Raw genomic sequence first — 24,330 nt, 5'->3', positions numbered from 1 at the left:
GATATAACTACTAAAAAGACCGATATTTTGTTATATACAATTGTTGAGCTGAATCTAAAACGCACTTCTCTGATGCTAGATTTATACTGACTATTTATTTTCAAATTTCCTATCACTACAATAAATGAAAATCTTAAAACTAAACTAGAACGAGATACCAACGCAGTGATATCTCCGTTTCTCCTTATCTGATATTTTACGATCCTAAGTAAACACACACATGCATTTCTTAGACTCATTATCTATTCCCTTTTTAAAAGTACACATGCAGGGTTTATACGGCTGTGCGTATTGGTTTTATGAGATAGGCGATCGTACAAATAGACCCTAAACCGCACACAGACTCTATAAGATAACAACGCGTGGGCTATGAAATGCTAATGCGTTATCTCTCATGTTCAAAATAAATGTATTTTGAACATTCTGCCGGGCGCGTAAGTCTACATAGTGGACTGACTGTATTTTTGTCTAATTATATCTTTGATTTGTCGTTCGATAATTTGTAATAGTGGACTGTAATATTAGATATATTATTTTACATAAGTTCTAAAGATCTAAAAATTTAAAGCTGATACATTTTGCCTTTGAATAAACTTCTTAATAAAACATATCGCTAATATTATTATTATGAGAATAACTAAAATAAGAGCAGCATGACCACTCATATGATGAATACCTTTCTATCAAATCGTTCAATAAGGTAGGTGCTTCCTTGGAAGCCGTGGAAGCGCATGTCTTCAATTCTGGAGGGGTTAGAGACCATTCCGCCTCCGGCAACAGCAGCCACTGGGGACCTTCCCACCATAGCTTTGAGTCTACAAGTTTATCTGGGGACACGCCTCTTGACCCCAAGTCTGCTGGATTCTCTTTTGACTTTACATACCGCCACTGCGCCTGAGATACCAAATTTTTTATGCCGGTTACTCGTGACCTTATAAATTTATCTTTGCTCTTGTTATTTTCAATCCAAGCAAGTGTAATTGTGGAGTCACTCCAGGCATAAACTTCCGATTCGGCTTTGACCACACTAATTATTCTATTTAGCAGCCTGGCCAATAGGAAGGCTGCACACAGCTCTAATTTCGGAAGCGTCTTTTTGTTTTTAATCGGGTTTACTTTGCTTTTTGCAGCCATCAAGGAAACTCCTTTATCGGTTTTAATATAAACCACTGCTGCATAGGCCTTCTCTGATGCATCCGCAAATCCCAAAATTTTAATTTTACTTTCGGATGAAGAGTTTAGCCATCTAGGTATCTTAACGTCTTGTAGAGACGAAATACGTGTCACGAATTCTTTCCAGCTGATCTCCAAATCTCCATCGATTTTCTGGTCCCATTGCATCTCTAGCAACCATAAACTCTGAATAAACAACTTCGCCGTTATTATGACTGGTGTCAGCAACCCAAGCGGATCAAATATTTTTGCTAGATATGATAAAGCCAGCCTCTTTGTTGTACTCTCCGCTGGGTATTCCGATATTTTAAATCGAAATTCGTCTTCCTTCGGTTTCCACTGAAGTCCCAGGGTTTTTACATTAGTGGTTTCATTGATGTTTATTATTTCGTTCTCCTTGTCTTCTTTCGATGATTTCACAATGTGTTCATTGTTTGAACACCATTTTCTGAGATGGAATCCATAACCCTCTAAGTGCCTTGATATTTTGAATCGAAGCTGGAGACACTCTTCTATTGTGTCTGCCCCCGTAAGAAGATCATCCATATAAAAATCTTCTTCAATTATTTGCTTCACCTTCGTATCCGCGCATTCTTTCGCAATCTGCATTAAGGTTCTTACGGCCAAGAACGGGGCACTTGCTGTTCCGAATGTCACTGTTGTCAGCTGATATTCTTTGATTTCCTCATTCCTATCTTTCCGCCACAGAACATGTTGATACCGCTGGCTCTCCTCATCCACCATTATTTGGCGGTACATTTTTTCAACATCTGAAGAAATCACGAACCTTTTTAAACGAAAGTTGAGTAGTATGTCGAAGACGTCTCTCTGCAACCGTGGCCCGACATGCATTATGTCGTTCAGACTTCTTCCATTATTTGTACTCGCGGAACCGTCGAAAACCACTCTGACTTTCGTAGTCAGACTGTCCTCTCGAACAACCGCTTGATGTGGTAAATAATATTTACCGCTATGAATCTGTTTCACTGGCTTCATGTGCCCCAGTGCAATATATTCCTCCATAATTCTTGAGTATTCATGCTTCATAGCATTATCCTTGATGAGCTTTTTCTCCAGGCTAATGAGTCTGGCTGCTGCCTGTTTATACGATGTTCCCAGCTCTTTATCTTCTTTGAAGGGGATTTGAACTATAAACCGCCCTTCTTCATTTCTTTTCGTTGTAGCAGCATAATTATCCAAACATTTTTCGTCATCGTTTGTAACCATGTCCATATCCAACTCTTCAGTTTCCCAAAATCTTTCAATCTCTGTAGTGACATTGACACCTTTTTTCGCTACTGGGACTCGAATCGTTAATGGGCCGGACAACATTAATCCCAGCTTGGTATGTTGCCCCAACATTCCATGCTTCTTATGTATTCCGTTCTTTAGTATGTCCACATACACATCTCCGCCAAGCACCATATCTATCCTCTCGTTCTTGTAGTAGTTTGGATCAGCCAATTGAAAGTTTTTCCATACACCCTGGTTGTGTACTAACGAAGAATCCAAATGGACGGAAGCTAACGCTGGTAAAATAAGAGCTTCGACATCGAGTGAATAGTTGCTGGGAAATCTCGGATGGATCCTAACTTTTACTTTTGATTTTGCAACTCCCACCAAATTGTCACCTAGTCCATGCAATTCCATATTGGCCTTTTCTCGAGGGATTTGAAGTATCTGTGCTGCTTCTTCCCTTAAAAACGTTGACTGTGATCCTTGGTCCACCAAAGCTTTCAAGGTAACCATCTCTCCATGTATATTCTTGACCTGCACCTGAGCCGTTGCCAGTAGGACACTCCTTGTCCCGTTAGCAACACATGTAGTGGATGTCTTAGTTAGATGGAGTACCGAATGATGTTTAAACCCACAGGTTCCACATTTGATGGTACTATCGCATCTTGCATTCTGATTGTGGTTCAAGCATCTATGGCATATATTTTTTGTTTTAACCCATGATACTCGTTCCGCCACTGGCAATCTCAACAGACTTCGACATTCTTCCGTTAAGTGTCCTTGTTTTCTACAGTATAGACACGCACTTTTATCCGTATAGAGTGTCGTACTTTTCATAGGCTGCTGTTGCCGATGATTGTAATTGCTGCTGTACTTCTTTGTACCTGCTGCCTCCAAATTTTGATATCGTTCCTCCAAGAACTCCAAAACATCTTTAAGCTCCTGAATTTCTTTCGATTTCTTTGTATGCTGCTCGTATAATAATAAACCTTCTTTGTCTAGCTTACGGATGATTACACGCGCCATTACAGCATCCTCGATGTTGCATTTCATTGCTTTTAACCCTTGGACGCATTCAATTGTTGTATCAAGTAATCCTTTTACTTGTTTAGCGTTCTCACTACACACATGGGGTTGATCTAACAATCGGTCTAGTATCGTTTGAAACAAAATTCTTTTATTTCCAAAGCGTTGATTTAGTATCTCCCACGCTGGCTGGTAATTGCTTCCATCTGCCGGTAAATGTTTAATTACTTTTGACGCTTCTCCTTTAATATGAGCTTTCAGATAAAACATTTTCTCAACGTCCGATAAGCTCTCGGCATCATGTACGAGCTTTTTGTATAAATCATGGAAAGATGGCCATTCTTCCACGTTACCGTAGAAGTCCGGTATTTTTATCTCCGCTAGTTTTATAGGACATCTCTCCTCCTTACATTTGTCCAATCTTAAGATCAGCGTTGTTTTACTTCTTTTGTAGAGGTTTTCTACTTCATCAACTTCTTTAGTGATGTCTTCGTAAGACCCCTCATGGTTGATAGTGAGTTCCCATAATAGATCATTAATTTGATTCATCTGTGTTTCCCATGATCTTTTTGCTTCTTCCAGCAAGACTTTAATATTGAGTTGTTCCAACTCTAGTAGTTCTCCTACTAACTTTCGAATAAGTTTTCTTATTCTTTCCTTCCTTTTTCCCGCTATTCTTTCCTTCTCATTTTTGGACTCCCCATTTTCCTGCGGTTGGATTTGTTGTAATTTCAACCCCGACGATTCAGTTTTTCCAGTTTCCAATTGGCTGGCTGCATCCTCGTTCGTCTCTAGGGCTGCACAGATTTCCTCCACCAATGAGTTCACCTTCTCATAATACTTGTTTTTAAAGTACGGTTCCTCGGTGATACCCAATTCGGTTAACTTCGTGTGGTTATTTTTGAATTCCTGCCAAACTTGCCCCAACTGGGCTTTGCAGGTTTCCTTAGCCACACTTCTTGCGGTTTCCTTAAGGCAGCTTTGCTTCAAATTGATGATATATTCACCAATCTCATTTTGACGCTTGTATAACTGCTGACGAACCATTTTACTTTATTTGTAGTTTTGTTTGTTTATTTTGCTGATATTTTTATTATGTGTTTTTTTTTTTTTTCTTCTCGTTGTCTAAAGCCACGAGAACGCTTCTTCACTGTATTTCCACTTTTTAGTGGATTGTGATTTCTATTATTATTTTTCTTCTCGTTGTTTAAAGCCACGAGGACGCTTCTTCACAGAATTTAATTTTTCAGTGGGTGTTAAACAATTTTTATTAAATTGCTTTATAGGCCTAGTTCCATTGAGCTTCTTACCTCGGGTGGGGGATAACTCAATTTTACGAAGGACCAAATGTTGAGCTGAATCTAAAACGCACTTCTCTGATGCTAGATTTATACTGACTATTTATTTTCAAATTTCCTATCACTACAATAAATGAAAATCTTAAAACTAAACTAGAACGAGATACCAACGCAGTGATATCTCCGTTTCTCCTTATCTGATATTTTACGATCCTAAGTAAACACACACATGCATTTCTTAGACTCATTATCTATTCCCTTTTTAAAAGTACACATGCAGGGTTTATACGGCTGTGCGTATTGGTTTTATGAGATAGGCGATCGTACAAATAGACCCTAAACCGCACACAGACTCTATAAGATAACAACGCGTGGGCTATGAAATGCTAATGCGTTATCTCTCATGTTCAAAATAAATGTATTTTGAACAACAATTGAACAATAACTTTTACTTATTAGTATCTAGTCCAAATCGGAACATAGCTGCTATGGGACATAAGGTATGAATTTTGCACCGGATTTTGAGGAAAGGTGGTTCACATATATATCCGAGGTGGTGGGTATCCAAAGTTCGGCCCGGCCGAACTTAACGCCTTTTTACTTGTTTTTCCCTTTTTTACACCCTACACCACTACTGTGCTTTGCTTGTAACACCCAGAAGGAAGAGAGATAGATATACCGAACGACACAAAATCACTTTCTGATTCGATTTAGCTATTATTTTTATTTATTTATTTATTTTATATATAGCGGTTTATTTATATATATAGCTACTAAAAAGACCAATATTTTGTTATACACAATTGAAGAATAACTTGTACTTATTAGTATTTGGTCCAAATCGGAACATATTTCTAATTAACTGCTATGGGACATAACGTATGCACTTTCACCGGAAAAAATGGTTTACATATATACCCGAGGTGGTGGATATCCAAAGTTCGGCCCGGCCGAACTTAATGCCTTTTTACTTGTTTTCTTCTCGCTTCTAGTTTTTCCATATTCAATAAACCGTTGTGCTTTGCGGCACCACTTCCCACTAACGCAAGTTTCAAGTTTGTGGAACTCATCAAAGAAATTCATCATATAGGCATTCCCACCTTTATTTCTTAACCCCTTGGCAATCCTATTATTGTAACCATTGGCAACACCCTTCAAGTGTTAACCCTCGTGTTGGGCGCCAAGTGCATAGCTTGTCAATACCCTTCGCATAGCATTGTCTGCTAATTGGCTGCGTGTCGAAGATTAGCACCCCTTGGATTTAATTAAACCAAATAAGGCAACAATAACAAAACTTCAACCACTATCAACGAATGACGCATTAAATTAGCCATACGTTATGCCAATTGCCAATATTCTGGCAATTCCCTTAAAATTTTGCGTTTCACAATTGAAGTCCAGATTTTTGTGTTTCAGTTTTTCCCCCCTTCTTTGGTTTACATTATGAAACAATAACCCCAAAACCAAACAGCAGAAAAAATCGTAACATTTAATTTTTTTTTTATTTTTTTTTTTTTTGAACGGTAATGCTATTATTAAATTACTTTGGTTCCCACACTCGGGAAATTGGAAATATCAGCAAAATATGGTAGAGGAGCTACGTATTCGTTTTTTGCCATATACCTTCCCAAATAAGAGGTGATTAAGAGGTGCTTTTATTTATTTCGGACATTAAAACATTGACTTTGTTTGTCTGCATGCAATTTTTCGTTGTTGTTATAGTTGGTTTAGAGCAACTGGTGTCATATTTAATTTATTGTAGTTGTTGTTTTAGCATTTTGAAGCACAGAGACAATGATAAGGAAGAAGAATTCTGACAAACAAAAACAATGCAATGACTTGAAAAAAATGCTGAGAGTAAATCAAATGAGAAACACGCCACAAAAGCTTGAAAATATTCTCTGGAAATATAGTTAAATTTTTAACAATATTTACATTTTAACAACAATCTTGGAGAGCCGAGTTTAAAAATAGTGTTTATTAAAATCAAATTCAAAAAATTTTTTCTTATATATGAAATTTTGATGAAATTTCCTATCAGAACATCAAGGGTTGACAAATTTTTCTATAAAATCTAATTTTTTTAGCTCACCATAACGATGAGCTCACTCGCAGATCTATCCATTTCCGACCCTATAAAGATTATATATTCTTGATCGCTGTAAAAATCTAAGCCGATCTAGCCATGTCCGCGAAGTCATGCTAGAGTCTTTAAAAATAAAGATATTAACCTGAAACTTTGCACAGTTTCTTTTGTTTTTGTCCATAGGCAGGTTAAGTTCAAAGATGGGCTATATCGGACTGTATCATGATATAACCCCCATACAGGGCAATCTGCTGATTTAAAGCCTTAGGCCTATTTAAGCCACATTTACAATCCGGTTTAAAATTAAATCGATAAAGTGAGTTGTGTTAGGCCTCTCGACATTCTTGTTTAATACGGCCCAGATCGTCCAGATTTAGATATAGCTGTCATATAGACAATCCTCGATTTAAGGTCTTGGGCCCATTAAAGCCACATTTATTATCCGATTTCGCTGAAATTTGGTACAAATCCCCTCAACTTCCTTGTTACATTTCGCCCAGATAGGTCCAGATTTGGGTATAGCTCTGACCGATCTCTCGATTTACCCAGGCAAACGAAAAAGGACAACGTTGGACGCAACGTTACGGTGAATTAACACATTTCGAACCGAACACTGATTTTGGTAATAAAATTCAATGATTTGCAAGCGTTGCTCGTTAGTAAGTCTATTCATGATGAAATGTCAAAGCATACTGAGCATCTTTCTCTTTGACACCATGTCTGAAATCCCACGTGATCTGTCAAATACTAATGCATGAAAATCCTAACCTCAAAAAAATCACCCTTTATTTGCGGATCTGCACCTGGAATGTTCGTACTCTCTATACAGAATTTGGAGTATACGCGTATGCCAATACAAGGCAGATATTACCGCCTTGCAGAAAGTGCGATGGATGGAAATGGCGTCACAACGACAACAAACGTCGACGAACTATACTATAGCTGCCATGACACGAGGCATGAATTTGAGTTTAGTCGGAGACTGAAACACCTTGTCTCCAGCTTTACTCCGGCGGATGAAAGGCTAGCCACAATCCGCAGAAAAGCTAATTATTTCAACATAAGCCTTTTTAATGCCCACGACCTGACGGAAGACAAGGACGAGCAGACCAAGGATATTTTCTACGAGCGCCTAGAGATAATACGACAGCTGCCCCGTCCATGATATTAAAATCGTTCTGAGAGATTTTCATGCCAAGATAGGGAAGGAAAAAAAACGTTCGATAATGGGTTGAGGTAGATAGAAACATGGTAGTTAGCAATAGAGGTGTGCACGTGAGATGTCGTTTCATGCGTGAGTCACATGATTCGTGAGTGAGATCCAAATCTAATTACGTAATCGTACGTGACCGTGTTTGAATTAAAATTCATTCGTGCATGAGCGCGAGTGGGTAAAATCATGCTCACGACACTAATCACTACTCACGAGAAAATCACGACTCACAAAAAGATCACGAAACAAACAAACAAAAAATAACGACAAATAAAATTTTTCGCATGGTCTCAAATTATACGGTATTTTAACGTACGAATTTGTCTACAGGTGCAAAGACAGGAAGAGAGCAAATTTATTCAAATGATGTATGATTTGAGACGCATGGTAAAAAAAAACATGACTAGTGAGCGCCTGGTGAGTCGTGAATTTCTGGTGAGTCGTGAATGCCTCGTGAGTCGTGATTGTGTCGAGAGTCGTGAATGTCTCGTGAGTCGTAATTTTGCGTGAGTACCATTTTTTTTCGTGAGCGTGCGTAAGCGTGAGTGAAAAATCACTCTCGCCCACATCTCTAGTTAGCAGCAGCAGATTTCAGCATGAAACCAGTAAAGAAAGGCAAAAGTCGGGCGGTGCCGACTATATAATACCCTACATCTACCCTATAGGTACAAAGTGGGAGCTATATCTAATTCCGCACCAATTTTGATGGACCTCGGCGGATGTTTTCAGATGATTTATTAAACAATCAGTATCAAATTTCGAGCAAATATGTTCAAACTGTAATAAATACGGTTGACAATTGACAACATTATTGCAGATTACCCAAAATCTGACGAACATTAACATATATGGGAGCAACATCTAAATCTGAACCGATTTTGGACAAACTTCTTAGATATTGTGGTAGGCATCGAGAAAAGCGTTGTACAAAATTTCGGCAAGATTTGTCAATAAATGCGCTTGCAGTGGCTCTAGGGGTAAAAATATAATATATATATATATGAGAGATGTATCTAAATCTGAAACGATTTCTATGAAATACACCAGTAGTGTTGAGAGTCAAGAAAAAATACTTGCTGCTAAATTTCGAGAGAATCGGTTAACAAATTACCACTTTATTGCAATGTTTCTCAAAATCGGACGAACATATACATGGGAGCTATATCTGAATCAGAACCGATTTCGACCAAACTTTATGGATATTGTGGAAGTCTTCGAGAAAAGCGTTGTACAAAATTTTGGGAAGATTGGTGAATAAATGAACTAGCAGTGGCTCTACGAGTGAAAATCGGCTGATATATATATATATGAGAGCTATATCTAAATCTGAACCGATTTTTATGAAATTCATCAATAATGTTGAGATACAAGAGAAAATCCTTCCTGCCATATTTCGAGAGAATCTGTTAACAAGACACTGATACTACCCCTGTTGTTATATGGTTCCGAGGCTTGTGTACCAGAGAACTGCATGAGACCCAAAATTTGTGGACTCAATAGCCACTTTGACCAAAGCAATTGTCTGTATCGCATGCCACTTAGAAACAAAGTTAGCTAGAAACATACGCACAAATACAATAGAGTGAGAGATCTCCGAACGTTTTAGTAATCGTTCGGTGTATGTAATTTTTAATTTGGTCATATGTTATTTGCAAAACAAAAAACAAAAAAAGGAAAAGCGTGCTAAGTTCGGCCGGGCCGAATCTTATGTACCCTCCACCATGGATTGCATTTGTCGAGTTCTTTTCCCAACATCTCTTCTTAGGCAAAAAAGGATATAAGAAAAGATTTGCTCTGCTATTAGAGCGATATCCAGATATGGTCCGGTTTGGACCACAATTAGATTATATGTTGGAGACCTGTGTAAAATGTCAGCCAATTCGTATAAGAAATGCGCCCTTTGGGGCTCAAGAAGTAAAATAGAGTAATCGATTTGTATGGGAGCTGTATCAGTCTATAGACCGATTCAGATCATAATAAACACGTATGTTGATGGTCATGAGAGGATCCGTCGAACAAAATTTCAGGCAAATCGGATAATAATTGCGACCTCTAGAGGCTCAAGAAGTCAAGATCCCAGATCGGTTAATATGGCAGCTATATCAGGTTATAAACCGATTTGAACCTTATTTGACACAGTTGTTGAAAGTAAGAATAAAATACGTCATGCAAAATTTCAGCCAAATCGAATAAGAATTGCGCCCTCTAGAGGCTCAAGAAGTCAAAAGCCAAGATCGGTTTATATGACAGCTATATCAGGTTATGAACCGATTTGAACCATACTTGGCACAGTTGTTGGATATCATAATAAAACACGTCGTGCAAAATTTCATTCTAATCGGATAAGAATTGCGCACTCTAGAGGCTCAAGAAGTCAAGACCCAAGATCGGTTTATTTGGCAGCTATATCAAAACATGGCCCATTTACAATACTAACCGACCTACATTAATAAGAAGCGGCTAGCTTTCCTCCTTCGGAAGTTAGCGTGCTTTCGACAGACGGACGGACGGACATGGCTAGATCGACATAAAATGTCGCAACGATCAAGAATATATATACTTAATGGGATCTCAGACGAATATTTCGAGTAGTTACAAACAAAATGACGAAATTAGTATGCCCCCGTCCTATGGCGAAGGGTATAAAAATATAATTGTCAATTAGATTATGCAATACCTCAACGAATTTAAAGGAGCATTTTTTGTCTTGATCCTTGAGAGTCGTAAGCCTCATCAACAATTGCTGGTAAATTGTGTGAGCGTGCCTTTCGCTTCATGTGTACGTGAGCACCCAATTTTATTTTGGCTTGCTGCTGTTCTCTGGTGGGTACTTTTGAAAGCAGACGAGGCAGTGCTTGGAGTGTTTGAGAGAAAGATTCTTTGAAAAAATTTATGGACCAGTTTACATTGATGGAGAGTATTGGCGTCCTATGAACCACGAACTGTATGAGCTGTATGAAAACATTAAATGTGTCAAAATACAACGGTTGCGTTGGCCATATTGGTCATATTGTCTGATTAAAAGAACAGCTCCCGGGTCGGCCAAGAGCCCGATAGAACGATCAAGTGGTGAGAGACACCTCAAAACTTGGTGTCAGAGATTATAAAAGGAACGCTTCGAACGCTGTTCTACAACAAACAAACAAATAACAAATTTTGCCCATGAACATTCCACTAAGGAACAGGGGCAAACTTTGCACATATTGTTGAGTGCAGTCCGGTTCAAGTTTTAAGCTCAATGATAGTCGAGTCCGAACGGCGTGCCGCAATGCGACACCTCTTTGGAGAGAAGTTTAACATGGCATAATACCTCACAAATGTTCCATTTCCAGCATTAGGAGTGGAAAACCACCGCTGAAATTTTTTTTCTGATGGTCTCGCCAGGATTCGAACCCAGGCGTTCAGCGTCATAGACGGACATGCTAACCTTTGCGCTACGATGGCCTTCTATTCTACGTTCGGCAAATGGGACAAATGTTATGTCATATCCAATTAAAGTAAAGTAAGTTGCGTTAGGCCCCTCGATATTTGTTCCGAGTATAATAAAGATCGGTCTATATTTCGATATATCTGTCATATATGCCGATCATTCAATTTAAGGTGTTGGACCCGTTACAGGCGTATTTATTGTCCTATTTCGCTGAAATTTGGTACAGCGAGTTGCGTTAGGCTTCTCAGCATAGCTGTTATGGCTTCAAAAGTGGTAAATTTATATATTCGAGGTGGTGGGTATTCAAAGTTAGGCCCGGCTGAATTTAATGCCTATTTTATACTGAATTGTTCCTGAATATGGTGCAGGTCGGACTAAATTTAGGTATAGCTGCTAGGGTTCATAAATGATGCATTTCTCACAGTATTGTGGCGAAAGGTCGGTAATACATATATCCATGGTGGATAATGCTTTTTACTTGCTATAAATTTATATAGATCGAGTAAATTTGAGTCGATCCAAAAGATATTTAGGTTCCTGTTTGTATATAATCTTGTACAATGGACTGTCATCAGTATACTTCGATGTTCTTGCGCAATTTCCTGGGGGGCTGATAAAGACTAATTGCCTTCGGGGATCAACGCTGAATTGAAATGTATCGTTGCACCTTAAAAAAGATTGGTGAGATCTGGCTAGGAGCAGCACTAGATTTAGTCAAGAAGGAAGATATTCTTTTTTTTTGACCAATGATGCATGCTTGGATACCAAGGATTCCCTCAGATCCTGAATCTATACTTAGAAAACTTAGGGAATGTAATCCCAATCTTTCAACCACCGACTGGAAGATTGGTATATTGGATGAGACTGATGGCGACCGGAGAAATGCAGACTTTTTCGCAGACCTCAACAAGAATCCTACGGTTTCAATAAGTTGAAACTAAAGGTCTATAGAAGCGGTGGGGTTGGGGAATCAGGAGACGACTCAGCAGTTGTTGCTGAACACTTGCCTGGGAAACCATCGACCACATCGCTAAAGTCTGGCGGATAGCAGGAGACTGAAAATACCCCTGCCACTATCGTGACAGGAGGGGAAGGCATCGAAACGGGACCCGACAAGCCCTGTGTGGGTTGAACTGGGCTCAAGGTGAACGCCAGCGGGGAAGGACGGAACCCATAAATTACTTCGACAGCAGCAGCTAGTGAAGCATCTAAGTGTCCTGAGGAAGATTGGTTCCACAGCTTTCTCACCTGCGTACGGAAGCTCATCATAACAAGATCTAACGAATCTTGTGAGAATGAACTCATTGTGGAATCATATGATGAGGCTAACACAACAGTGGCGGAAGTTTTGAATCCTGACTATGGTCCGGTTTCTACAGATAAATCTCCACCATTGTAAGGCCGCTTCGGCGGCACTAAAGGTCCTCCTGATGGCAAGGGGATTTGACGTGGTTCTTATCCAGGAACCATGGGAGTGTGAAGGAATGGTTCGTAGACTAAGAATTCCCTTAATTTTAGGGGAATGGGAGACACAGGGCCTGTATTCTAGCAGGGAGTAGTCTAAATGTTTTTCTTCTTCCGTCGCTTAGCACTGAAAATTTAATAGTAGCCAGACTTTAAATGAATAAGTCTTATTATTGGCTGGCTTCCGTATATATTCAGAGATGCCACCTTCAAACCTTAAGTTGCTGGTTGAAGCCGCTTCTGCAGGGAAAAAGAGCCTCATTGTAGGAAGTGATGCTTATGCACATCACCAGCTATGCGGAAGATCGGATGTCAACGAAAGGGATGAGCTGCTAATTTGTAATAAAGCGGCTAAACCGACCTTTATTACCAGAAACAGGCAGGAGGTACTAGATATAACCTTTGTATCGGAAGATATAAGCGCAAAAATATGCCACTGGGAAGTATTGTATGACCACAGAGAGAATTTTCCATTTATAGAAATCGCAAAATACTTGGGTGTTTTTTGATGGACAGGAAATTAAACTTCAAATCCAACATTTTGAAAACGGCAAGAAAGGCAACTCTTGCCCTATACACCTGCAAGAGAGCAATTGTCAAAAGTTGGGGGTTTGGACTCCGCGTCATGCATTGGCTATATACTGCAGTTATCAGACCTATAATGCTATATGGTGTTGTGGTCTGATGGACGTCGCTTCAAAAGTCCACCTACTGTTCAATAGTCAACCGGATCCAAAGGATTTGTGTTGTTTGTGCATCACAGCCGCATTGAGTACGACATTGTGCTCAATGTGCAAAGGACATTGTGTTATCCTTAATACAATGTCCGATGTTCCAGGCTGTGTGGATTACACCCTACCTGAGCAGCTTTATGATAAAAAGTACTGTACCACTATTCCCGATAGAACCGATTGGAACTACAATATCCCTGGTAATAGAACTTACAAAGACTTATATACGGATGGTTCCAAACTTGACGACCAGGTGGGCTTTGGGGTGTATTCTAAAGATCTAGAACTGGTTATATCGAAAAGGTTACCCGACCACTGCAGTGTGTATCAAGCGGGGATCCTGTAAATTAAGTAAGTGGTGAAATGGCTAAGATATAATGTCATTACGACGATTGGGATAAATATCTTCTCAGACAGCCATTGAATCCCTGGAGAACGTATTTCTGAACACAAAAACTGACCTCGACTGTCGCAGATCAATCAACGAAATGGCTGGCAGTTCAACATTCACCTGTTCTGGGTGCCGGGAGATATACCAGGGAATTGTAAAGCGGACGAGCTTGAGAAAATAGGAACTACAATACCTTACACATTCCAGGGAAATTCGAATCTGTGGGTATGCCTATAGCGACATGTAAGCTAAGTTTTCAGGACCAGGCCCGAAAGTCAGCGAATGATAGATGGTCACAAGGAGGGGGCTGTGAACATTCCAAAATTAATCTAGACTTGAAGAGGTGTACCGCTTTGCTGTCCCTGGCTAGAACCGACGTCTCAGTTATTATGTCCGTCATGACAGGTCACTGTCTAATCGGAAAACATGCTGACAGACTGAAGGTTACCAGCAACGACTGTGAGGTCATCGAAGAAGAAGAAGAAGAGACTATTGAACACCTTCTATAGTATGTGTATCCCGCACTGGCAGTCAGAAGTAGTTCCGCTTTAGGTTCTCATTTCTTTGAAAACCTGTCTTATTTAGTGGATGTGAACATTCGCAAGTTGTTGGGCTTTTTAAAGCGAATTGGATAACTCAACGGTAGGAACTAGAAGGCATCTTCCTTCTTCTGTTCCTGTGGTATCACAATGGACGAAAACTACTAAGTGAATCTGAGGGCAAAATGCCTCTTAACCTTACCTAACAGCTTACCGTAAGAAGTATAGCTCTCGGTATCATAACGGGGCACATAGGACTATTGGAGAATTTCCTATGTCATTGCCCGGCTTTTGCATCTAATAGATACCGCCACTTAGGTGGGACACAATACAAGACATGGAAAACAATCAAGGATTTTGGAAGTAGCACGGTATTCCTAACTTAGATTTGCTTTTTCGAGGTTACTTTTTTAGTATTTAGAGCGCACCGATGTAGTCGAGAGTACTGCTTCAAGCCCACATCCAGTCGTCAAACTAACAAATGAGGAAGAGACGGATAAACCAGAGGGATGCGCAGTTCGTCCCCAGCCTCTAAGCGACAATGAAACAATCATCACAGCCGAATCGAGAGATGAGAACAACGGGACAAGAGATAGAGAAAATTAATTAAAATGAGCTCCCACGATCACGGAATGCGTGAGGTGGTGTGGTGTTCACGAGAGGACGACGAGGGTAAACTGGCCATCAGGGCAAAATCAACCAGGACGGTAAGGTCATGAACAGTCTTGGAGGGTAAGAAGGAGATTAACGCCTTCTCTGAGGATGGAACAATCCGCACCGTTTGCGTGCCGGGTCATAGGGGAGTAAGGGGGAAAATGAAAGAGCAGACGATTTAGCAGTGAAGGCCAGAGGACTGCCGTCAAAAAACTTGGTTAACCCTAAGCCTTTCGGGTCCACGCAGTCCGAGTCAAGAGCGTAGTCGACAAACGCGCATCGTCGGGTCCCTGTTCGCTAGGCTGTATTGTGGCTCCCGTTCCCGCACTGACTTATGTTCCAATATTAGGTGTAGCTTTGCGCACTTCCGACGAGCTATTTGACGTATCAATATATTCAATATATTCTGCTGATGTCAAGATATCCCTTTATACTCGCAGCTCATCATTTGTATGGATGGATCCTCTTTAGACTTCCACACATGTACGATCGTTAATGAGATCCTCCACTTGGGACCCATGATCTGGAAGAATCCTACCGAATGTACTGCCGATATCGATGAATGCATAAGTCAGTCCATCTTTGTTGTGATTCCTTCCCACTCTGGTTTTAGAGGGCGGCTTCTTACCATTTTCGGCACCCATCTTCGCCATACGTGTGGCTGTGGCGTCCCTTTGAAAGTCACAGTCCTCCATAAAGACTCAGGGGCCGTGCACGATTTCTTCGTTCTTGTAACAATTTTGTCTCCCTCCGCAGGATAGTGCCTGGGATCTCCATTTCGGGAGGGCTGGCTTGGCCTTCCCAGAGCACTTGAAAGCAGGGAGCTTTTTTCGGGAGATTCTGATTATCCTTCAGCTTCTATAGAAGTGCCTGGAATATCCGTTCTATCCCTTCCAGCATCTGCACTTTCGCCCGATTACTCTGCCGGTGCATACTCCTCAGTCTGCTTCGTCGTACCCCGGATTGTGAACTTAGCAAAGTCCTAGCTCACTACTGCCGTCATCCCGCTGTCCTCATCTCTCGATTCGACTGCGATGACTGTTGCATTGACACTGTCGCTATCTGAATCTGATCGGAAACACCACCTTTAACTAAAGGCTCGGGGGACGAACAGCTCATCTTTTTGTCATCAGTCTCTTCCCCATTTGTTAGTCTGACGACTGGTTGTGTGCTCGAAGTATTACCCTCGAATACAGGTGCCAAGGATCTGATGCCATCACCGCAGCTGTTGTGTCTTTGGAGTGCAGTTTGATCCTACTCCTGAAAGGCTTTAGCAGTATATGTTCCGAGATACGGATATTTTTCAATGGGGAGCAAAATGAAAACGCATCCACTCCACTCAATGGTTACTTTAAGACCAAAAATGATGTACCGAATAACTCCGAGTGAAGAGCACCAGCCCTGTCTTCCTTGGTTTAGTCCCAATCGATAGCCTATTTCGACAGACATCTCTGTGACATTTCCAGAAGCACAACATCATCTGTATATGTGATTAAATGCGTGCCATCCTTGAAAGTGAAAGTCCAATTTTGAAAAAAATTTCTATGAAAATCTGAATTTGATGATTTAAAAAAAATTGACAAGGTTCTCATTAGATATTTAATTTCAACACAATTTTCTCCAAAAATTAAGCTTTGACAAACATTTTATGAAAGTTCAATTTTTTATTCCAGTGTTTTATTCCAGCTGAATGATCAGTCGAATGTTAAACAACAAGTAAGGGCGTGCTAAGTTCGGCCGGGCTAAATCTTATATACCCTCCCCCATAGACCACATCTGTCGAGTTCTTTGCGCAGTATCTCTTTTTAGGCAAACAAAAAATAATGAATAAGGACGAAGAAGGAGCTATATCAAGTTATAGTCCGATTCGGGGCTCAGGAAGCAAAATCGGGAGTTCGGTTTATATGGGAACCGTATCAAGCTATAGATCGATTCAGACCATATTGCACACGTATGTAAAAGGCCATGGGAGAAGCCGTTGTACAAAATTTGTACAATTTCGGATGAGAATTGCGTTCTCTAGAGGCTCAAGAAGTCAAGATCCCAGATGGGTTTATATGGCAGCTACATCAGGTTATGGACCATACTTCGAACAAATGTTGGAAGTAATACCAAAACACCACGTGCAAAATTACAGCCAAATCGGATAAGAATTGCGCCTTCTAAAAGCTCAAGAAGTTAAAACCCAAGATCGGTTTATATGGTGGCTATATCAAAACATGGACCGATTTGGCCCATTTACAATGCCAACCGACCTACATTAATAAGAAGTATTTGTGCAAAATTTCAAGCGGCTAGCTTTACTCCTTCAAAAGTTAGCGTGTTTTCGACAGACAGACAGACGGCCGGACGGACGGAGGGACGGACATGGCTAGTTCGACTTAAAATGTCATGACGGTCAAGAATATATATATTTTATGGGGTCTTAGACGCATATTTCGATGTGTTACAAACAGAATGCCGAAATTAATATACCCCCATCCTATGGTGCAGGGTATAAAAAAGCCAAAACAAATAAAAATTAATTTAGTAAGATTTCGTATAAAAATCCAGTTGTACCAAATTTTCTATGAAAATCCAATTTGACATAATTTTCTTAAAAATTAAATTTCACTAAAATATTCTCTAAAAAAAAATTTTAATTTAAGAAATCCCTTTTTCCTATGATAACACTCATTTCATATACTATGCTAAGACAGCATTTCTTTACACTTCACATACCCAGCCCCATTATCACACGACATTGTTGAAAATACTAACTTAACACTTGTCGTTCTCACGTAGTTTTTGCATTTACTGCTCAGAGAATATGAGAATATCCCCGATAATTGTCAATGGATCTTTTCTCAAAGTGGTCATATTGGCATACAAGAAATTTCATGTAAACGAGATATGAAGGCATGTATGTGTGTGTGTGTGTGTGTGAGTATGTAACCATATTACTGTTTTGTTTACATTTGCAAACGTTTTATTTATTTTAAACAGACTTACAAATGCATATATTGGGTTGCCCAAAAAATAATTGGGGATTTTTTAAAACAAAGTAAATGCATTTTTAATAAAACTTAGAATGAACTTTGATCTAATATACTTTTTTTACACTTCTTTGCTAAAGCAGGCTAAAAGTAACAGCTGACAACTGACAGAAGAAAGAATGCAATTACAGAGTCACAAGCTGTGAGATTTGTCAACGCCGACTATATGAAAAATCCGCAATTACTTTTTGGGCAACCCAATAAAATAATATTTGTATGGGAACAACACATACAAGCATACGCTAATAACGTTTGCTGCAAACATTTTTCAATGAATGGCTTTTTTTTAATGAATGATAGACAAGCCTTTGAATAAGCACCGAAAGCAGGGGAAATACAGGTAAATCTCTGAGTATGCAAAATTTGAAGTTAATGAGAGTAGCATTTGGAGAAAAAAAAAACTTGAAATTCAGTGCTACTGCATGTCATTCCACACAACCACACAAATTTTAATAACCATATGTGACGAACATCAAAAGGCTATCAAATATTGGTTGCCTAAAAAGTAATTGCGGATTTTTAAAAAGAAAGTAAATGCATTTGTAATAAAACTTAGAATGAACTTTAATCAAATATATAATTGCCAGTTTGTTCGGTAACCTTTTGCCATATTCTTGGCAAATTTAGTATTCCACGCTCATAGAACTTCTGGCTTTTATCTGCAAAAAACTGAACCAAGTGCGTTTTTATAGCCTCATCATTGCCGAAAGTTTTACCATTTAAGGAGTTCTGCAAAGATCGAAATAAATGGTAGTCTGATGGTGCAAGGTCAGGGCTATATGGTGGATGCATCAAAAGTTCCCAACCAAGCTCACTCAGTTTTTGGCGAGTGACCAAAGATGTGTGCGGTCTAGCGTTGTCCTGATGGAATATGACACCTTTACGATTGACCAATTCTGGTCGCTTCTTCTTGATAGCTGTATTCAATTTGTCCAATTGTTAACAGTAAACATCCGAATTAATCGTTTGGTTCCTTGAAAGCAGCTCAAAATATACCACACCCTTCCAATCCCACCAAACAGACAACATAACCTTCTTTTGGTGGATATCAGCCTTTGAAGTGGTTTGAGCTGGTTCACCATGCTTGGACCATGATCGTTTTCGACTAACGTTGTTGTAAACAATCCATTTTTCATCTCCAGTTATGATTCGTTTTAAAAACGGATCGAATTCATTGCGTTAAAGGAGCATATCACAAGCGTTGATTCGGTTTGTTAAATGAATTTTTTTCAATACATGTGGTACCCATATTAAAATTGACGCCAAACAAACAAATGTAAACAAACTTTCGCGCACTTTTTTCTAAAGCAAGCTAAAAGTAACAGCTGATAACTGACAGAAGAAAGAATGCAATTACAGAGTCACAAGCCGTTGAAAAAATTTGTCAACGCCGACTACTATATTACCGACAATTACTTTTTGGGCAACCCATATGACATTGAGTATTTGGGTATAGTTGGAATCGTTTGTATCATTGGGGAATCTTTACACCATCGACTCTCACCACGAATATATATAAAGGGTGATTTTTTTGAGGTTAGGATTTTCATGCATTAGTATTTGACAGATCACGTGGGATTTCAGACATGGTGTCAAAGAGAAAGATGCTCAGTATGCTTTGACATTTCATCATGAATATACTTACTAACGAGCAACGCTTGCAAATCATTTTCAGTGAATCATTTTCAGTGAAATCATTTTCAGTGAATCGACAAATTTTGTTCAGCGATGAGGCTCATTTCTGGTTGAATGGCTACGTAAATAAGCAAAATTGCCGCATTTGGAGTGAAGAGCAACCAGAAGCCGTTCAAGAACTGCCCATGCATCCCGAAAAATGCACTGTTTGGTGTGGTTTGTACGCTGGTGGAATCATTGGACCGTATTTTTTCAAAGATGCTGTTGGACGCAACGTTACGGTGAATGAACACATTTCGAACCGAACACTGATTTTGGTAATAAAATTCAACGATTTGCAAGCGTTGCTCGTTAGTAAGTCTATTGATGATGAAATGTCAAAGCATACTGAGCATCTTTCTCTTTGACACCATGTCTGAAATCCCACGTGATCTGTCAAATACTAATGCATGAAAATCCTAACCTCAAAAAAATCACCCTTTAGATATATACATATAGTTATATGTATATATATATATACATATATATATATATATATATATATATATATATATATATATATATATATATATATATATATATATATATATATATATATATATATATATATATATATATATATATATATATATATATATATATATATATATATACATATATATATACATATATATATTTTCTCAATTTCTTTATTTACAATCTGCTTTGTAGCAATAAGTAAATTTGCTTAAAATATTGTATTACAATTGACATCTTCTTATATATAAAACTAGCTGAACAGGGTGCTACTCGCCTTTGCCAACGATATCGATATCATAGGTCGGCCACCGGAAGTAGTAACTGCAGCCTTTGAAAGAATCGAAAGAGAGTCAGTGAAAATGGGTCTGGCAGTAAATGGAGATAAGACGAAATGCATGGTTTCAACTCCCAAGAAGCCTTGCACAACCGAGCAGATAAAGAAAATGGAGAAAGTTGGGAACCACAACTTTGAGATAGTCAGTAACTTTATCTACCCCTGCACCGCCGTAACCGAAACGAATGACACCAATCTTGAGATAAAACGAAGAATAATACTGGCAAACAGATGCTACTTTGGACTAAGTAAGCAGTTTAGAAACAAGGCCTCCTCTCGACAGACGAGGCAGTGCTTGGAGTATTTGAGAGAAAGATTCTTCGTAAAATATATGGACCAGTTTGCGTTAACGGAGAATATAGGCGACGTATGAACCACGAGCTGTATGAGCTGTAGGACAACGATAGCATAGTTACACGCGTCAAAATACAACGGCTGCGTTGGCTAGGTCATGTTGTCAGAATGGATGAAGAAGCTCCAGCAAAGAAGTCTTTTGAAGGCAAACACGGGGGTACACGCAAACCGGGAAGACAGGTTTGTCAGAGATTTTAGAATGAGCGCAGAAGATCGAGGCGCTTGGAACGCTATTCTACGCTCGGCTAGTGGAACAAATATTCTGTCATAGCCAATTAAAGTAAAGTAAGCTGGACAGGGTCCGCTCCGCTGCCCCTTCTTTCAGGGTAACATCAGGAAATAAGTCCTGTTTGGGGGTGCTGGTACGGCCTTTCAGATATTTCGCGCAAATGTGGATATTATATTGGTGCTCTTCTCTCAAATACCTTTCCTTGGGGCCGTATACTGCTATGGTCGGTAAATATGTGCGGAATGGTGGTATTTTTGAGAGTGAGGCGGATCCCCATATATCAGATTCGTGCTCTGGTTTCAAATATCTTTCATTTGAGTCCCATATTCTCATTGTTGGCTTATATTTCATTTGGCTGGTGGCTTCGGAGGGGGGGGCGGCTCCCTAGATATCCCACCCATCTCCGAGATCTGGCGTTTTTGGAAACAGGGTGAGGGGAGGGTCCTCCCATTAAAGTTTGGATGTTAGATCAACTTCATTCTCTTGGACTTGGTGGGGGTAGGAGTAGCCAAACTCTTTGCCCCAAAAGTGGATATCAGATTCATACTCCCCTCCCAAAAACCACATTGAAGCTGCGTATTGCTATAGTCGGTATATATGTGTATTGAGGCGTCCCTGAAACGTTTGGCCGTGAAAAAGATACAGATTTGAGCTCCTTTTTGCCATAATCCACAAATAGGCCCAGTTTGAGGGGTATGAAGGGTGGGGCGGCCACCCACGTACTTAGCCCTAAAAATATATCAGCACCGTGCTCTACTCTCAATTTTGTTTTTTTAATTTGAGCCCCAATTGCCCTTGGTTTAAGGGGAGTTTATGGGTTGGCACGACCCCCAAACATTTGGCCTCAAACTTGTATATCAAATTCGTTTTCTACTATCAAATACCTATTATTTATCGCCATAGTAGGCAATCATGACCGGTTTGAAGGGACTTTAGAGGCGGACTCTGAAGTAATATCAGCATCGTGCTAGAGCACGATTTTGTTTGAGCCCCATAATATCAAGCATTTTGAAGGACGCTGTCAAGATATTCACGGCTAGAGGGTCTCGTTCAGATTCACACTAATTAATTTTTTTGTATTAGTTATCTACATTCAAAATCATATTTCAAAGCGACCACTTGGGATACTACATTCTTAAAGATCCTCAGGTCCTCCTGTGTCCATCCCAATCTGAGGGTAAAAAGCGTACTCTACTACCAAAGACCTTCTATTTCTGTCCTATTCTATCCTGATCGGCCTTCATATATTATTTCATATTATTCACATATTATTCTTAATTACTTTTTTATGGGTAGGATATGGTGAGGGACCCTATCCTACCCTCTGACATGTCCTTTCATTTGAGTACAATATGTTCTCGGTCATCCTACATGACAGTTTGGCGTTGCATTTATTGGGAGGAGAGGGTCGGTCCCCCCACGCTAAGAACCAAACGACAATTTATTTGAGCCTTTTATTGTCGGGTTCTACTGTGCTGCGGAATAGTAGGACGTGATACTTGAATCCTTATACCAACATTGGATTCGAAATATACTGTCATAGACCTACACGTCCTATTGAAGGGTATTTAGTGGGTGGGCAGGGTCCCAGACTCTGTCCTAATTGTACATACCAGACAGGCAGTCAAGTCCAAAAGACCATTCATTCGATACCCATTTTGTGACGTTGGACATTTATCCCGTTTTGGGGCTTTTTGAATTAGGGAGGCCCCCTAGACACCTTGGACCAAATTCTTATAACAGACTTGTACTCAGCTCCCAAATATCTTTCGTTCGATACCCATATTGTCCTAATCGGTAAACATGTCCTGTTGAGGGGTTTTGGGGGGTGGGGAGGCGCCTCAGACTGCAAGGAATACATTTTTATACCATCCACCATAAGATGGGGGGCATACTAATTTCGTCATTTTGTTTGTAACTACTGGAAATATTCGTCTGAGACCCCATAAAGTATATATATTCTTGATCGTCGCGACATTTTTTGTCGATCTAACAATGTCCGCCCGTCTGTCCGTCCGTCCGTCTGTCTGTCTGTCGAAAGCACGCTAATTTCCGAAGGAGTAAAGCTAGCCGCTTGAAAATTTGCACAAATACTTCTTATGTAGATGGGCCATATCGGTCCATGTTTTGATATAGCTGACATATAAACCGATCCTTGGTCTTGATTTCTTGAGCCATTAAAGTGCGCTATTCTTATCCGATTGGAATGAAATTTTGCACGAAGTATTTTGGTTCAAATCGGTTCTTAACCTTTGGTTCAAAATCGGTTTATAACCTGATATAGCTGTATGAGGGTATAAAAGATTCGGCCCGCCGAACTTAGTACGCTTTTACTAGTTATATCTTCTATGGACTCTACCTTTAAATAGCTTTCATTTGATATCCATATTTTCCCAATAGGTAAATTTGTCCTGCTATGGGGTTTTGGGTGGTAGAGAGGGCCCTCAAACATCAAAAAATAATTTTTTGTCTCAGATTTGTATTCTACTTTTAAATACCTTTTATTAGATCCCCATATTACTCAAAAGGGTTAAAGTGTCCTGTTGGGTGGTGTTTTTGGGGGTGGGGGCCCCCGACACTTAGGGTAACGTTTTAATGCCAAGTTCGTACTCTAAATCCTTTCTCTCTTAAATACCTTTCATTTGATACCCATATTGTCCCAATCAGTGCACACGTCCGTACGGGTGGGTTTTTGGATGGGGCGTCCCCCCGTTTATTTGACCCCCAAAATTTTTCGTCATTCTGTTTGTAACTACTCGAAATATTCGTCTGAGACTCCATAAAGTATATATATTCTTGATCGTCGCGACATTTTTTCTCGATCGAACCATGTACGTCCGTCTGTCCGTCCGTCTGTCTGTCTGTCGAAAGCACGCTAACTTCCGAAGGAGTAAAGCTAGCCGTTTGAACTTTTGCACAAATACTTCTTATGTAAATGGGCCATATCGGTCCATGTTTTGATATAGCTGACATATAAACCGAT

At 39.7% G+C, this 24,330-nt stretch overlaps 1 protein-coding gene across 1 annotated transcript; it reads right to left on the bottom strand.

The window, feature by feature from the left end:
- Window positions 1-597: 597 nt before the first annotated feature.
- On the bottom strand, window positions 598-4,482 carry LOC131995669 (uncharacterized). The gene has a single exon (XM_059364513.1). The coding sequence runs from the start codon at window positions 4,480-4,482 to the stop codon at window positions 598-600; it is 3,885 nt and encodes a 1,294-aa protein (XP_059220496.1).
- Window positions 4,483-24,330: the final 19,848 nt, after the last annotated feature.

Source organism: Stomoxys calcitrans, chromosome 1 (genome assembly GCF_963082655.1).
Source record: "Stomoxys calcitrans chromosome 1, idStoCalc2.1, whole genome shotgun sequence".
Taxonomy (NCBI): Eukaryota; Metazoa; Arthropoda; class Insecta; order Diptera; family Muscidae; genus Stomoxys; species Stomoxys calcitrans.
The sequence above is the reverse complement of the archived record's forward strand: the minus strand, read 5'-3'. Positions and strand labels throughout refer to the sequence as shown.